The following is an 18116-nucleotide window of genomic DNA, read 5'->3' as shown; positions in this document are numbered from 1 at the left end:
TTGATTGTACCATTTTGTGCACTTAATAAAACAATTGGAAGAAAGCTCTTTGTGTGAGTCAAGTTTTTTAAATGCATTTTTGTATAGGTGAGTTAGGAGACTTTTCTCTTCCAATAAGCTTGGGTAAAAGCGCTTCTGAATGCACCCTAAATTACATGTCCAGGTTGAAAGTAAACATTTGACCACAAACTATATGTAAACAGGAAGAAGAGACTTAGTTGTTTTTTTTTATTATTATTATTTCTGTTCACATAGTTAAACGTTCTGCAAATAACAATATTTACTTTTGTTATTTCTGTTTGTAAGTAAATATACTGTTTGTGTTTCTAGTAAAGATGCTACATCTGTGAGCCACCACATGACGCTTAGCAGTCCCTGACTCCCCACACCAATGCATGTCAATAAATTTAGATCGAGTGATAATTTTTAGAAGCCGCAGGGGAAGTGGTACATTTTCACAGCTGTAATGGTGTGTCTGGTGTTTTCACTACATGTCAGTATACGTCATCCTGCACAAAATGTTACTTAATGGTGGGAACCATTACAAAGGTGTAGCACTCGTATACGATTGAAAAGACATAAGCATTTTTCTTGTCTGACAGTAAAGAGTTTACAAGGTAATATGGAGGAATAGTCAAACATTTCAGCAAACTATTGTGAGAAGGTCCAAAATTTTAGACTAATGTCAAACAGTTTATGTAATACCTATGCCAAATACTATAAGGAAATGTATGTCAACTTGTGAACTTGAAAGAAACTTACAACAGTTTTACCTTAAATAGAAACAGTTAAGCTAAATGTCAGACACTGAGAAAAAAATGTTGTTTTTCTACAGTGCATGTTAAAAAATGTGCAAGATAAAACCATTTAAGTTATTATGTAATGTGATCGATCTCAAAACTGTGTTGTGTGATTAATACCCCAAAGCCCAAGACACCTACATTTGTTCAGAATTGAAGAATTTCCTCTCTCTTCCCTTACAGGAAATCAGTATCTTAAAAAATGTAAAAAAAAAAAAAAAAAAACACTTATTTTTAACATAGTCTAAAGAGCGAATTATAAAAACACATAAAAACAAATATTATTTTAAAGTGTATTAAATTACTTCAGTTAAATCTGCAGCTGATGTTCCTCGTTCCTTGTTTTATGTCACATGCTTTGCATCAGGCTACTGCATATTTGACCACATGGTTTCACTTCTGCATTCATCTTACTTCGTTTTACTGCAGACACGTTTGGGCAATTTACACCCTGTGTTCTCTTCAAGAGGAATAACGTTTACAAAGTTTTTCTCAAACTATTATGATTTGTTTTTAATCTGATATGGTAAGTAACCTTTTTTCTACCCTTGTAAATGTAGTGTTTCCCTTTAAAAATATTAAGCTATGGAACTGGATAAATTTTACATAGGGAATTAAAGTGTGTTTGCATTGATTTTAAAGCTCCTTTTAATGCAATATTTATTCAATGTGTTCATAAACTTTCTTAAGTTAAACTGCATGCTTCTACAGTATTTTCTGACTATTATTGAAATTTGGTACACTTTTTCAGGCTCCAGAGAAAGTTCTTCTTATCATGAGTCAGTTTCTGCTATATGGAAACGCAATCAACATTCAGTTTTTTCCATGTGACGCCGATGTGAATTCAACCACACTGGACTGCTCTAACAGACCTATCAAGCACATCCCGATCATTAAGGCTGCGACTGTTTTATCAATCGATTTGAGTGGCACTAAGGTGCAAGCAGTGAGGAACCACGCATTTGCAGGTGTCCCAAACGTTAATATTTTGAAAATAAAAGGCAATTGTCTCCCAGGTCAACTTAGACTCCCAGAGCAGCAAGGATGCAACATGGAAATTGAGCCTCATGCCTTCAAGTACCTTAAAAATCTTACATCTCTGCACCTGCCGGGAAACAGCCTCACATCTATACCAAACTTACCTGAAAACTTGCTGTTTCTTGATTTGCAGTACAATTGCATCTTTAACATATTTGTTCCTTTAAAGACTCCAAATCTAGAGACTCTGCTACTCTCCAAGAACTGTTTTTATGCCAACCCCTGCAACCAGTCTTTTTACATCAATGCAACTGTTTTTGGAGGATTACCTAAACTCAAAAACCTTACATTAGGGTATGATAATGTAACAGCTGTCCCAAAAGACCTGCCAGCCTCACTGAAGGTGCTGGATTTAAGAGAGAATACAATGACAGAGGTCCCAGAAGGGTCATTTGCCAACCTCACAGTCCTTGAGTATCTGAATTTGGAGTGGAACTGTCAGCGTTGCGACCATGCAGCGCGACCCTGCTTCCCTTGCCCACAAAATCGCCCTCTTCTGCTGCATCCCAACTCACTGTATTCTGAAAATAGCTCCATCACATTTCTGAGCCTAAGAGGAAATTCTCTAAAAACATTTCCAGATGGCATTTTTAGGCCGTTGAAGAATTTAAAGGGACTGGACATCTCTGACAATCTCCTGGCATTTGCTATACAAAATGGCACCTTTTTTCAAGAACTGACCAGCCTCACTTGGATTAGCCTCATTTACAACTATGAACCGCTGAAGACCTTTGGAGAACTGGATCTCTCTCCATACATTGGCAACATATCGGGTCTGCAAAGGCTTTTACTAAGTGGGAACTTTTTCCATACCATATCAAAAAATGGTTTCCATGTTCTGTCTCAACTCAAAAGTCTATCAAAATTAGAACTGAGAATGAACTTTATTAGCGAATGCAATTTGACTACCCTGAAGCAGCTACCATCTCTCACTGCTATAGACCTGTCCCAAAATATGCTGAATTTCCTTCCATGCTGTTCTGAATCATCTGGAACTGCAGAACCAGACAGCTGTCAGAACCAGAACTTGTATTCAGGTGATTTCCAAGACGTACACACTTTCATACCAGACAGAAAAACAAGAACTAGTAGCCACATCTGGCAATCTGACCAGTCTAATGGACCAGAAACGACAGATAGCAGTGAGTGTCAAATTCCATCTCTACCGAGCTTTAGAAATAGGTATTGTTGGCAAAAGCTATCTTTTGACCTTTCTCAAAATGACATCTTATCACTTAATAAAAGAGTGTTTTTAGGCATGGAAAATGCAGTTTGCCTAGACCTTTCTTACAACTACATGAGTCAGACATTGAGGGGCGGGCAGTTCAATAACATGACAAATTTAGTCTTTCTTAACATGTCCTTCAATAGACTGGATCTTTATCGTGATGATGCTTTCGGTGAGCTTCGGTCCACATTGAAGGTATTAGATGTCAGTAATAATGACTTTCACTTCAAGATGAGAGGAATGGGCCATCGTTTTGAGTTTCTTAAAAATCTGACTAACCTGGAAGTGCTTAGTCTAGCTAACAATGGCATCGGGATGCGGATAGATCAAAGGCTGCTCAGCAGGTCCTTGCAATACCTCTACTTCAGTGGTAATCATCTGGACATCATGTGGAATGCTGACTACAACACATACATTCATTTCTTTCAGAACCTAACAAAGCTGAAATTCCTGGACATCTCCAGCAATAACCTGAAGTCACTCTCAGCAGAAGTACTGTGTAACCTCCCAGTGAGCCTTCAGAACCTCTGCATCAGCAGAAATTCCATGAAGAATTTTCCCTGGCAAAACATTTCAGCTCTGAGCAACTTATGTCATCTGGACCTAAGCTACAACTCTCTAAGTAATTTGGTTTCACAGGAAATAAAATTTGGAGACCAATTTTCCTTTCTAGACCTGAGTCACAATCATCTTACCTCAATTCCTGACAATTTCTTCAATGAAGCAAGGTCTTTGCAGCATCTGTATCTCAATCACAATAAGATAAAAGAGTTGAACCATCAGCGTCTACCTGCACCCTTTCAAAAGGGGAGCACCCTTCAGACACTCACCCTGCACGAGAACCCATTTAAATGTGACTGTAATACTTCATGGTTCGTTGTCTACTTGCGGACTACTCCAGTAAACATTCCTTATCTAACAACACGAGTGCGCTGTGGATACCCAGACTCTCAACAAGGTGTGATTCTTCTGTCCATAGACCAACATTCCTGCCAGGACATCTTCGGTAGCTTAGCCTTCCTAGTTTGCTCTTTCTTAGCTGTGACATTTACTGCTCTTCCTCTGCTGAAGCATCTCTATGGCTGGGATGTGTGGTACTGCCTGCAAGTCTTCTGGGCAGGACTCAAAGGCTACTCCCAGCTGCCCGGTGGTGTTTCAGATCATCACTACGACGCTTTTGTGGTTTTTGACACCGGAAATTTCGCTGTGAGGGATTGGGTTTACAATGAGCTCACTGCTAACTTGGAATGCTCTGGCCACAGAAGATTTTCTCTCTGTTTAGAAGAGAGGGACTGGATACCTGGCCTCTCATGTATCGATAATTTACACAGTGCTGTTCACAGCAGTGTGAAGACAGTGTTTGTGCTGTCCAGGAGCACAAATGGAACTGAGATGGTCAACGGTGTGATTCGACAAGCTTTCTTCATGGTTCAGCAGAGGCTTCTTGACGAGAAGGTATTTTCCCAGTTTTTTTTTTAATGCTTTGTGGATGTTGTAATCTTTTCATAGCCCTAAAATATCTCTGAAACTTTCTATTTAAGGTTGATGCAGCTGTGGTTGTTCTCTTGGATGAAATGTTTCCAAAACTAAAGTACCTCCAACTGAGAAAGAGACTGTGCAGGAAGTCTGTGTTGTCCTGGCCGAGAAACCCAAGAGCTCAACCCCTTTTCTGGAACCAGATGAGAATGGCATTGTCATCTGATAATCTCAAGTTTTATGACAATAACATGAGTGAAAGTTTTATATGATTGTTAAGTGAAATAATTAAGGTCCTGGGAAAGTATTTACCTTCTTACAGATTTGCTCTGTTTTTTTTTTGTTTTTTTTTCATCAAATAAATTTTTATATCAGACAAGGATATTTGGGGTTTAAATACAAAAAATAAATAAATGTTTTCAAAAATGGTGACGACCAACCTGGTGCAATATGAAAAAGTAATTCCCTCCAATAATGCTTTAAGTCTTGGTACTAGAAGGAAATTTGCCCACTCTTTTGCACAGTTGTTGTAATTGAACCATATTGAAAGCCATCCAGAGTAAATCCCTTCCTTAAAGTCATGACACATTATGGCAACTGGACTTCACTTTAAAACCTTTATTCCATTTATTTAATAAGTGGTCCAGGTGAACAAGTTTATTTGAGTTTAATGTTACAAATAAATGACAATTTTCCTCTGAATTTTCTGGTAGAGAGCAGAATTCATCCATCCATCGATTATGTATTGTCTGATATAAAAGTTTGATTTATTGAAGTGTCACAAAAAAATTCAAAAACAGAAGAATTTAGTGAGGAGGTAGAAACTTTTTTTTCTGGACTGTATTGTAGAATTTATAATTTTCCGTCTGACCTCATTTTAACAAACTGACAGTTTCATTAATGTTTTTTTGTTTCTTTGTCTGTATTTCAGTTTTTGGAGCAAAATTAAACTCTGTAGCAAAACAGATGATGGCTTGTAATGGTTTTTTGATGTCACAGAAGGCTGAACACAAGTGTGATGTCGTAGTTTATGTAAAAGACACAAAGACAGATAAGTTTACCACCCTATAGGCCTCAGTTTTCTTTAAGATTTCTGAGCTGTATTTGTTGCCACTAGGTTTTTAAAGTTATTCTTACTCATTAAACAATTCCAATTTAATGGTTTCTGTTTTTCATTTTTATTAATTTATATTTAACTCTTAAAAGATGTGCTGAAGAACAAGTGGGTCGTGGGTGCTACGAAGGTAATTGGAATTCAGTTATGGCAATATACAAACAAATTAACATTGCTTTACCTGCTTTATTAAACATTACAAGAGAGTATGTGATGTACCTGCAAGATACCCACCACTCTGAAAGTTTCACTTCTCTTTGGTTGGGTGGAAATGCAAAGCCTGAATAGTTTTAAAACAGAAATCAATAATAGTTTTGGAATAGCCCAGTCTTTTGCAAGGTGGAGTGGGCTACTATTACCAAGTGAAAATGCCAGATGTGCATGGATAGTCCCTTTCAAAGAAGTTTGAATGCTGAGGTGTATCTTTAAAGAAAAAAACAAAAAATGAACCTAGCATCCAATATGTTTGAAATGTATTGTAGAGAAGAGGATCCCAACCCTTGTCCTCGGGTCACACCGTCATGATCTCTGATGCATTTGAAGCCATATTGACAAGATAAGTTGATTCAGTTTGGCAGGAGAAGGGACACATGCTAAATATGCTTACCAGTGAGTGCTAATTTAAAAGACACAAATGAATTATTTAAATCATGCACACATGCATGATTTTCTGAATTATAAACTTGCATGAAATGCATTCACAAAACTTACAAACTTACCTAAAATGCATTCACAAAATATATATCTATAAACACATCTTAAAATCACAATTGTAATAGTGGTAGCAGTGCGACAAGTATATTAAACAAAAAATAACTTTTGTCTATGTTTTTCCCTACTAATAAAATAAAATAAACGGTTTAACTGTTTTACATTTTTATTTGTGAGATTGTACTGCTGGAAGAAAAGATGCACCCATTTTTTAAAAAAAACGTCTTTGCCAGATGTGTCAGTAGGTATTAATGTTACAGTTTATGTACTCTAATGAAATGAAATGATCAAACTGCTTCACTGACGCATGTGATGTGTAGATTTATGAATATTTGCCTTAACATGGTATCTGTGTGGAAAATTAAATCGTCCAATCACTGCTCGCTCGTGCTGCCCCACCACAGCTCTTGCTCGCGCACGCGCCAGCTGGGTTAGCGCGCCCACGCGGACCCGATGGTAGGACAGGTCACAGCTGAGCCGATGAGATCATGGAGGCTGCGCTGAGGTCGGACGGGATACGGCGGACGGGACTGAGCGGTGATGGAGAGCTGCCTGTCCGGTAAGATGGAGCTGCGCGTACAGGACGCACCTGGACTTTTTTTTTTTTTGTAAGGTGGGAGCGTTATGTGATGCTATTCTATGAATATAAATTAAAATTGACTGCGGTCAGTTTGCGTGACAGATTATTTCTTATGTAAGATACAAGCTCGGACTCGTGTGGCCGTGTATATGGTAGAAACTAATCCTTTATGCCGTGGTCGTAGTAGAATTGTTTGGGCGTCTGTGCCCGGCTTGCGTGGTCACTTATAAGGTCTTCTTGGTAGGTTGTTCGTATAGCTTTAAACTATGTTAAACTACTTATTAGACCCTTTTATTATGAATAATAAATTATCATGCTTTGAAGGTGTACTGTTTTCGCAGTAAGGGTGGTGACTCCACTTTTATCTCCACAGCAACAGCTGGTTGTCGACTCCAAAGTAAGCTGCAGGCGCTTGTGGACTGATTTAATGCCAGACGCGCATTTAAATCGAGCATTCCCACCACCTTTCAGTTTCCCTGTCCGTATTTGATTTGATTTTTTTTCCTTTTAAAATGTAATACATTTAGCGGCATATACTTCGCTGGCATTCACTGTAATGAAGCAGCTATTTGTGGCACCTCCACCTCAGCATTTGTAATATAGAAAAAAGCTTTACTAGCTAGCATGTGTGTGCTTTCTTTTTTTTAACCATGTGTAGAATTTATTTTAGCATGGTCTCACTTTGAATAGAAAAACTGCGTAGTACATTTCTATAAGCCCAATTTATTGTCATTTAGACAACTGCACATCTCATGTACAGGACATTCCGTTTATTGTCCCGAGCAATAACAGATAAGGGATTGACAGCTATGTTATGATTGACAGGCAGATTTAACCAGTCCCTCAGTTGTATCCTGTAAAGGGACTCCAAGTACCCAATCCTCTTAGATTAGAGGAGGGATTATGATTTGGATTTGCCTCTGCTTTATAGTCAGTTCTCAATGTCTGCTCCCCCAACATGCTGGGTGTCTAAAGGAACTTTTTTATTTGTCTGAAAATGTTAATATAGTATTGTTTTTAACATGTTAAATCCAAGAAGTTTCTTTATTACCATTTAATATGATACATACACATGTATTAACAGTCTGCTGATTTCATGTTGATTTCTATCACATGATGTACCAAGGAGTTGGCCTAAATTCAAAGTACCTATTTTCTGTCCCCTATTTATAGTTGAAGCCCGAGGTGTGTACAGCCTTTCAAAGTCTGACTGTAAATTTGAAATTGGCCCAGAGGGATGGGATGTAATGAAGAGCAGTCTTTCAATTCTCTTTGCAGTCTCTTGAGGCTTGATTGATTCATTGAGCATTCCCCACAATGTTTTCTTTTTTTGTCAGACTTCTGCAGACATTTAAGTTCTCATTTAATACTCTTTGTGGTGCTAAATTAATCACACCTATCCACATCCTTCCTTTTCACTTTTGCTTTGGGATGTAGAGACTACTAATGGTTTGTACTTAAGACACAGTAAGTGCTGATTTAAGAGCACTTAGTTGTTATCTGTATTCTGTTACTGATCCATAATCTCATTATTAGCAAATAAGTTGATGTCCAGTTCTCCCAACATTTGCAATTTCTGCAGTGGGAAGAAAAACACTTAATCTTGAAGTTGTTGAGTAGAGTTTACAACTTTGATCGCCTTTTTGAAAAGAACTGTATTAGCGTGAGCATACAAATGGTTACTATTTATAGTTGTGTTGGTTTTGCCCCATTTTTAATCTCTTATTTCTTGTTGTTGTATTTCTGTACTTCTTGTATGTCTGTCTTACTTTTTGCTGCCTAGAATCCATGATGACCTGCAGTGTAACTGAAAGTCCAAGACATCTTGCCTATGTCACTTGGAGCCTCACTGCCAACAGCCTCATATTTTCTTCACAAAAGACTAAATAAGTCTCAATTCCTGCACAGTCAGCTATGGACAAGTGAATAGTGGGCAGTGAATAAGTGCCCTTTATTATTCCCATTGCTTATTCCTATTCCACAAATGGATAGCCCAGTTTTCCTGTCTGTGACAATTTGCTTCCAGATGTTATATTTTGCCATACAACCATGCCTTTAAACATAAGAGCCAAGCCCTCGCACGGCAAGCTGACTGCTGCTGCTGCAAAGAGTGGTGGGCAAAATGATGGCAGCTCATCTCATTCACGCTTCTCAAGGTCTGCAAAACAGGGAAAAGGTAAGCAGGCTGTCAACTCAGGTCCTGGGTCCCGATCAGGACTTGAGCCTGGCTCTGTGTCAGGGGGCGGGCCTCCACCAGCAGCTAAACTGACCGGAGCACAAGGTTCAGTTTCAAAGCTTGGCTCAAGACTCAAAGTCAACACAACCGCTGATAAAGGATCAGCTCGTGGTTCAGCAACAGCTCCAGGTGGCAAAACCATGTCCATGGAGAACATCCAGTCTTTAAGTGCGGCCTATGCCACTTCTGGCACCATGTATCCCAATGAGCGGGAGTCCTTGGAACCCTCTGGTGGATACCCTAAAAGTACCATGACATTAGGGCGGAGTACCAGCCGCTCGTCTTACACTGGCCGCAGTACAGCAATTGGAAGCACCCCAAACATCACGACCTCTGGTATGCATCACATATCAGACTCTTGTGGAGACCAAACTGTGTTTTCTACAGGAACTTCCAGTTTGCGACAGAAGTCTGGAAGATGCACACAAACACTGGATTCGGATGATCGGGGAGAGGTTTCCACCTGTGATCTCCAGGCTCAGCTGAGGGATCTGCAGAGAGAGAATGAAAGTCTCCGGAGGGAACTGGATGGAGGAAGGGATGGAAAGACAGGCTATGGCACGAATAGTGTTAATTTCTGGAGCCCTGATGTAAAGAGAGACAAGGGGAGTAGGCGTGAAGAGGGAGTAAGGACGCCAGCTCTAAAGGAGCAGTGCAGAGTGAACCAAGAAGATTTACAGGTGAGAAAGCAGACAGCCACAGTGCCTTATCCACTTGAAGTTTTACATATTACAGCCTCAAACTTCAACTTATTTTATTCGGATTTTATGATACAGATCAACAAATAATGGTGTATAATTGTAAAGAAAAAGGAAACAATCTTGCATGGTTCTTAAACACTGTTTCAAATGAAAATCTGAGCTTTGGTACACATTTGTTTCTTTTCTTGCTTTTCTTTCTTGCTTTTTGTCTGAACTCTTTTTGACTTTTTCTGTCCAAGAGCAAAACCTCAGAAAACATCTTGTCCCGGAGGCTTTTGTAAAGAGGTAGCAACGGAAAATGAAGGAAGTGCAACAAAGTACATGATGTTGCATTTTAGAAAGAAAATGAAGGGTCATTATAATTATTGGCCTGTAGATTGTTGCATTTTTACTAAAGCCACTTGAGAGTCTGTGGAAAAATTTGTTCATTAACTAACCGTTGTGTCTGAGTTTGAGGTATTTTGCAGAGAAGAATAAGCAATTAATTCCAGTACATATGAAAACTCATTCCCCAGAGGTTCTACAGCTGCAAGTGCAGTAAAATATGGTTCTGGTATCGATTTGGAGTGGTTAGTACAATGCCACTTATTTTTTATTAGTGAAATAGTTAAAAACTGAAAAAAACATTTAGCAATTTCCTTAAACTTTACAGCTGTGCACTCCTTTGTGTTGGTCCGCCCTATAGAATAATAAGGAATAATAACGTGGTTATTGTAAGGTGACAAAATATCAAAAAGTAATTTCAGTGAGTTTATTCATTAGTTACATTCAGATGTTTTGTGTTTATCTCTGAAAATCACTCGGTCAAAACACCATTTGTTCTCATCTTCAAGGTTACACTGAATAGCTTGGTTGCCGTTTTGACGTAACAGTGTTTTCCATGCTACCTCCATGTGTTTCCATGGGAACGTGCTCAAGGTGTTTGCCGGGTTTGCCGGGTTCTCAAAGGGCTCACAGCTTTTGCCGAAGGAACGGTGACCAGTGTGTCCTGTGCAGTCTCTCCCCGGAGTCTGTCCCACTCATTCAGAGGTGTTATCCATCTGTCTGCCTCACCCACCGCATGGCCACTGTCTTTTTTGTTTATCCTCCCTTGGCTTTTTATCTCAGTGCCCTTCTGCTTCTCTCTTTATCGTTCATTTTACATCTTTGTGTGTCTGTTCTTTTTCTAGAAGAAAATCCAAATACTACATTGTAATGCTATTCCGATTGGAAAAAAAAAAAGTTGTTTGAGGTTTCGTAAATTACAGAAGCTGGAACTGTGATTGTTTTGTTGCTTTTACACATACAAAAATAATATCTGCATCCTCCTGCTGGTACCTAGGAGCTTCCTCTGCATTTTTCATTTATTGCTTTTTCTTCTCACTTGTTCATAAAGTGTAAGGGCACTATACTGTAACAAAACACACATGCATGACATGAAGTCAGAAAATGTAAAAAGGAGAGAAGGATTAATTAGAAACGAATATGAGAGCCTTTTTGCTCTCAAATATGCTTAAAAACTGCTGATTAACATCATTTTCTTTATCTGAAACATAGTGAGCTGACTTGTCCTTGATTGCACCTTCGCATTTTAATTTCAATCTGTTCGGACTCTGTGAACAAGGTCATTCTACCTTAACCAAATCAAATTTCGTTGCCTGATATTAATTTATGTAATTCTTTCCAAGCAATTAAAAGCTTTGAAAGCAATTTAAAAAAGGCAACTAAAAGCTTCGTTAAGAGCAAATGGTCATAGTCAGAGAATGTGTTTTTTGTGTTGCCTTCTGTCTCTGCTTGTGTCTTCCTCTGCCATTGTCTGTGTCTCATATGCACCCGCCCACAGCTGTTGAGCTCAAGTTGTTCACAGTTTTCTTCACAATATTGATTTGACCACTCATTAAAGAGCAACCATGTCTTTCCCCGTGCCTCAGCCAGCGCTGTAACTCAGTGTCTCCAACTCTTACAAAAAAAGAACAGGTCTCCCTTTATCTTCTCACTTACCTCCAGTTCAGTTTATCTTTTTCTTCTCCATTTTTCTCCTCCATTTCTCCGTTTCAAAACTTTTTATCTTTCTGTGAGTCTCTGGAAAACAGGTGAATCTTACACGATAGCTGCAGTTTACCATAAGGAATGTCACCTTTTCTTTCATCTGCACTCATTTGACCTTTCCCCTCCGGCCATTTGTGTGTTGGGTGTGTGTGTGTTTGTTTGATTTGTGAATGTGTACACTGTACACATAAGCATTTGTGTATCTAAAGTCTCGGTTGTGTGTGTTTTTGAGAAGAACTGTCCTCCCACTCTAATTTATTATTCAGTGTGAGATGTTGCATTGATTATCCATAAACTCTCTCGCCTCGCTCTTCTGCATCTCCGCTCTGTGTCCTTGGCACTCCCCACCTTCTGCACAGGAGCACAGAAATCAGAGTGTTGGCGTGAAAAACAAGTAAAGGATTCCCACAAATAATTACTATAAGTGACAAAATATTAAAGGGGTTTTCTTACAAATGTATTTGTTTTTGCATAGATTATGGCTATCAAAACTAGTCGGACTCTACTGCTTGAAAGACTCTGTTACGCAAATCTACATGTCAGGTGTGTCTGAACATTTACAACATGTCCAGTGGTGGGAGAAAGTATTTGCTATTTTACAGACTTCCTCACATGTTTTATGTTTTTGCCACACTTAAATGTTTCTATCAAACAAGAAGGGCTAATTAAAAATGGCTATTTTCAAATGAGGATTTCATGTATTAAATGAAAAAAGCTGGAAATCAACAATGAAGAGGAAAAAATAGTGCCAGTCTAAATTTTTGAATATTGTTGAATATATTGTTTCTCTTCCTCAAAAAATATAGTTATTTAAAGAATCATATTCTTCTTCACCTTTAAGAACAAGTTCTGTCCTTTTTGTCCTCTGACAAAATTTTTTTTTTGTTTTACCTATTTTATGCAGCCAGACTGAAGCCTTGTCTGTCAGTGGGCCTGGTGAGGGATGACTTGAGGTAGTAACGATCAGTTGATAAATTGTTGTGAGGATGTGAAGTCAAAAGTATAGGGGAAAAAGCAGTCCATGTAAAGTATAAAAACTCAATGTGATTGGCAGAATAGTCTTTTTGACTAAAACATTGGACAGACAGTGATGCTGTCCAAAAAATTATGAATCTTCTGATTGACTACTATGTGCAATATAGTTTACCCCTAATAGTCTTTGCTGTAGTTTATCTTTATGAAACCATTATTTAGAATTTCCTGCTTTTAGTAGTGTTAAGGATTTTGGAAACAAAAAACAAAACAAAACAAAACAAATGAAACTAACCAAACTTGTAAAGCAGCCACTCAATAGTTCAATTAATATGCTCCTTTTTTTTATTTATTTATTTATTTTATTTTCTTTTACATTTTTTAAGATAGTTAATGCCATGGTTCTCCCCAGCAAAAAAGAAAACACACAATGACTCAAGGATTAAAAAGTTATAAATAAATAAATAAATAAATACATAAATTAATTAATTAATTAATTAATTAATTAATTAATTAATTAATTAATTAATTAATTAATTAATTAATTAATTAATTAATTAATTAATTAATTAATTAATTAATTAAGTCTTCAGCTGCTTGTTGATCTAGTTTACTGTGTCCCCTAAGGACCTAATTATCAGAAGTTATAATTTCAATAATAACATAGCCTGAACCTATTATCACAATTTTGTGTGTACAAAATTGTGTGAACCTCTATTGTGTCTTCTAAAAAAAGGTAGCAGTTGAAGCAGAAATCCCCGACAATGAATACTGAAGGACACAGCTGCTACAGAAACAGCTGTAAAACTTCTGATTGAGGCAATACAAAAACTTGGGTTTTGTGGATAACTTTTTATGTCTTTCCCTTCTAAATTTAATCTTGATGGTAATGAAACTTTCATTTTCAGCTTCTTGTCAACTATAATTTTTTAATTATTTGCTTTGCTGTTTATGGTTACCAGATGTTCAATTAGATTTGTCCCTTTTTGATGCACTTTGAATAATGGAAAACATAAATATGTCAGAGACACCTGTCCAGTGTATTAATGTTGTTCTTAATAATTAATTATCTTGCAGAAACATTATCATTACGTACAGTCAACTTTAGAGATTTATGAGATTAGTTTAATATATTTGTAACAAAAACAGAATATTGTTGTCAAACAATATTGAATTTTTTAGTCATTTAGAATATGGAAACTATTTAACTTTGGTTTCCTTAACTCTGTTTAACTCTAGTAAGTATACCAGTGAACTCAGTTCACACAAATTGTCAACTTTATTCTACCTTTCCACTCTAATGGTATGTCAACTGCAAATCCATGCTCCTTGTACCTACGTGTTTCTAAGAGAAAGCCCGCTCCCTTATGGCCTAGTTGTGTAACTACCGCCCTCTAGCTTTGCTGGCATTATGTATCAGTGTTTCTTTTATCCCATTCTGTTACAGCTGGGGGATATAAGAAGAAACAAGGTCTGTTTTATTTGTTGTTTTTATATATGTGTATGTGTTGTACTCAGTTTTGGCCATTTGGAATTTGAATGATTACTGAAAAAAAATTCACTTTGTGGTTGCAGCAACTTCCTTTGACAGTTCAGGAGCTACAGGAGGAGCTGAGAGCTCACAGAGAGACAAACAGTCGCCTGCGGCAACAGCGGCAGCAGAGCAGCTCCTACCGAGAACACCATATGGACCAGGAGTTCAGAGGGGGGCTCAGTCCTGGCCACAGTCCCAGACAAAGTTCTATAAACCTGCACAGTCCCGCACCAAAGAACAGCCCCAAAGCCAGTCCATCGAACACCTACAATCCAAGGCAACAAGAGGCTGACATCATCATTCACAGTCCTGGCTATGGGTGTAATACATTGGCAGCCACACAGAGACTTAGCCCAGCCAACACCCTTCAGCCTGGGCAAAGGAACAGTCCAAGCCAGCCCCTCTACAGTCCTAGCCAGGGAGCATTGCCCAGCTCTAGCCCCCGTCATCCATGTAGCCCCTGTCAGGTGCCTGGGTGCGACGGCTTTTCTTCACCTCCTCCTCAAGATCCAACAGAGGAAAACTTCTTCCGACTGCAGTCAGAACATGAGCGTCAAGCCAATGAGTTGTCCCTGCTGAGGAAGACTATGGAAGAGATGGAGATGAGAATCGACTCCCAGAAGCAGACGCTGGGTGCACGAGACGAGAGTATCCAGAGGTTGCTGGAGATGCTTCAGGGTCAGGGACATTGGGGACGAGGACAGCGGACAGGCATAATTACCATGGCAGCCCAGGAAGCTGATGTCCACTTGGAGAACATGCATTTGAGAGAGGTGTGTACGTCTTCCTCAAAGTTTTTCAATGCGTAATTTGATTTATGTTAATAACTTCATTTTACAGGCTGAATCGCAACAGTAACTGCCATCGAGCAATTTAGTGAGTGTTTTGCATCTCTGGGGAAAACCCACTTTGTTTTCTTTGCAAAGTTGCTTTAATTCAGCTATTGAAAAAAATATTTGACCATGGATGTTCTTTTTTAAGGTCAAGACACAGTATCTGAATTAGATTCAAATTTCCACTTTGACTAGGCCACTCCAAAATCCTACTCAGGAATCTTATTCCTGAGTAGAAATAGACATCTCAGGAATAGACGTCATTATGTGCTTTGGGTCATTGTCATGCAACATAATCCGAGTATGAATTAGTTTAGGGTCACACACTAATGGTCAATTTTCCTGAAGGATTTTCTGAATTCATGGTTCCTTTTTAATGGCGACATAACTATCTATGGCAGCTACTGTATGTTGCCATATTTAACTGTTGCTATGATGTTGTTTTATTTTTTTTCTCAAAATGTTGTTTTAGCTTTACGCCAAATATATCAGCATGCGCTTGTTCCAGGAAATTAAATTATTATCTTGCAAGTTGACAGAATATTTTACCAGAAGACTTGAGATCATGAAGATGTTTTTTGGCAAATCCATCCATCCATCCATCCATCCATCCATCCATCCATCCATCCATCCATCCATCCATCCATCCATCCATCCATCCATCCATCCATCCATCCATCCATCCATCCATCCATCCATCCATCCATCCATCCATCCATCCATCCATCCATCCATCCATCCATCCATCCATCCATTTTCTAACACCCTTGTCCCTAGTGGGGTCGGGAGGTGTGCTGGTGCCTATCTCCAGCTAACTTTCCGGGCGAGAGGCAGGATACACCCTGGACAGGTTGCCAGTCTGTCGCAGGTTTTTTTTGGCAAATGTGAGACCAATTTTGTGTTCATTTTGGTCAGACTGGGTTTTTGTATTGAAACTCTTTCATGAATGCCAATTTTGCAGAGTTTATTTCTTCTGGTTGAATCATGAGCACTGACCTTAACTGAGGCAGTTGAGGTCTACAATGCTTTAGATGTTTTTGTGGTTTATTTTGTGATGTCCTTTATGGGTGCTTCATTAGCTTTTTATGGTAGGCCAGACAGCCTCTCTTGGAAAGGTTTACCACAATTCTGCATTTTTTCCATTTATAAATAATGGGCCTCAGTCTGACTTGCTGGAGTCTCAAAGCCTGAAAAAGGCATTGCAGCCCTTTCCAAACTGAATCAATGAAATCCATGACTTTATCATCAAAGCAAATTTTTTTTTAGCTCTGTTGTAGGTTTTTTAAGTCTTTGCCCCACTTTTTGTTGTCAAGCAGGTTCTGTTTAGACTTTTCTTGATTTTAAATGTCTGTCAGTAATCAGACCTTTCTGGTGAAATTGAACTCAGTCTTAAAAAAATATCTGTCACAGTTAATTTGTGATTCAACAGCTTTCTTGAAAAACTAATTTTATCTCAAGGGACTTCCTGGTAAAGTACTGAGTAAATAGAAAAAAATGGAGACAGTTGTCTTTTCTCATGGGAAACATGTTTAAATAGTTAAATATTTGTATTGTTTCGTATTTAACAAGAACATTATTTTCTGATATAAAGTTTCTTTGACTGTATGATACTTTTAAATGTGTCAAAAAGCATAAAACAGAAGGGACAGTTTGTTTTTCTCAACATCACAGCTAAGACTTGAACATCTTCTCTTTTTAAAAAAAAAACAACACGGATTTTCAGATATCAACATTAGCTTTTTTCTTATGTTACTTCACGCAAAAGTCTGTCTATCTGATTTAATCTTTGTTTGGCTTTGAGTATTTGTGCATGCACCTGTTTTTTAGTATGTTTTTTGTGTGGTGTTAGAGCAGAAAGCAGCTCAACAGGTCTTATCAATGGACCAGATTAACATACGGAGAGCTCTAAGCTCGTGTTCAGCCATGCAGTTTTACAATCTCGTGTTGCGTGTATGTTGGTGCGTGAGTGTCCGTGCTTGTTCAAGAGCATGCACATGCATATAGCTGCTGATCATTTGTCAGTTGCAGTGCAGCCAGCGTTGCATTTGGCATCTCACTGCATTGAAAGCAATGAATATTAAACGAATTGGGATTATATTGAACCTCATCAAAAAAAAAAAAAAATCCAAATGTTAATCTTTTTCTCCTCATGTGACATTATCACAGCATGTGGGTTCAGAAAGTGGTGTTTCTGCACAGGTGTGTGTATCCTCTGTTGTGAGGACTGGCAGTATACTGCTCTGTAGCTCCTGTCTCCTGCCTTATCTATTTTTAACTTCTAAATCTTCTTAACCTTTACTTTCCCTATCTCTGGCTCTGTGTGAGTGTGTATTCTATGCCGGTGTATACCTCCAACACTGTTTGTGTCGTAATGTTCTTGACTTTCTTTCTCCAAGTCTCCCTCCGGTCAGAATAAAGGAATGTGTGTAGTGTGCATGTGCGTGCGGGGGTGTGAGCATGTGTACACATCTGGATCCTTTCGGCTTACCATTTCATGCAAGAGAATTCCCTCCAAGGATTTCTGATGGGATATCCACCCTTGCCTGGAGTTTGGCCACCAAGGCAATTTTTGGTTGGTTTAGGCCATGCTAATGCAGACGTGTGTGTGTATGTATACGTTTGTCATGTATGGGACCTAACCGTGAGTTGTACGTAAGACGTGAGTACCTGTTTACACACTCTTTTAGTCATGTTATTTTTAAACCATTTGACAGCTTCAGATAGGCTGTGTGTTCTACAAAGAAGGAGGGCAACCATGTCTGAGTGGTCTGTCAAAGGGAGAGGTAGACATGCTAGAAAGGTTCTGTTTTTCTAAAGTAGAAAAACAGACTGTGTTTATCTGAATATTAATGTATGATTAATGAG

General features: G+C 38.5%; 2 protein-coding genes across 8 annotated transcripts in view; both read left to right on the top strand.

Annotated features, from left to right (window-relative positions):
- Window positions 1-92: 92 nt before the first annotated feature.
- Window positions 93-8758, top strand: tlr9 (toll-like receptor 9). Its single transcript, XM_081608519.1, is given in 3 exon segments — window positions 93-4521; window positions 4608-4846; window positions 8731-8758. Coding segments are annotated over 3 exon segments (3213 nt in total). The 5' UTR covers window positions 93-1575.
- LOC103467448 (ERC protein 2) overlaps window positions 6598-18116 on the top strand; it is a 154204-nt gene continuing 142685 nt past the window's right edge. For 2 of the 7 annotated variants that reach the window (XM_081609059.1, XM_081609057.1), the window contains exons 1-4: window positions 6599-6926; window positions 8731-9863; window positions 14332-14355; window positions 14460-15191. In XM_081609059.1, the coding sequence (XP_081465185.1) occupies window positions 8997-9863; window positions 14332-14355; window positions 14460-15191 (1623 nt within the window). In that variant the 5' untranslated portion in view covers window positions 6599-6926; window positions 8731-8996. Of the gene's footprint in view, window positions 6927-8730; window positions 9864-14331; window positions 14356-14459; window positions 15192-18116 lie in introns of all 7 variants that reach the window. The other 5 variants (XM_081609062.1, XM_081609060.1, XR_014088222.1 and 2 more) reach the window with 4 other exon arrangements.

This window comes from Poecilia reticulata, chromosome 7 (assembly GCF_904066995.2).
Source record: "Poecilia reticulata chromosome 7, P_reticulata-male-v2, whole genome shotgun sequence".
NCBI lineage: Eukaryota > Metazoa > Chordata > Actinopteri > Cyprinodontiformes > Poeciliidae > Poecilia > Poecilia reticulata.
Note: the sequence above shows the minus strand (reverse complement) of the source record. Positions and strands in the feature narration are given on the sequence as shown.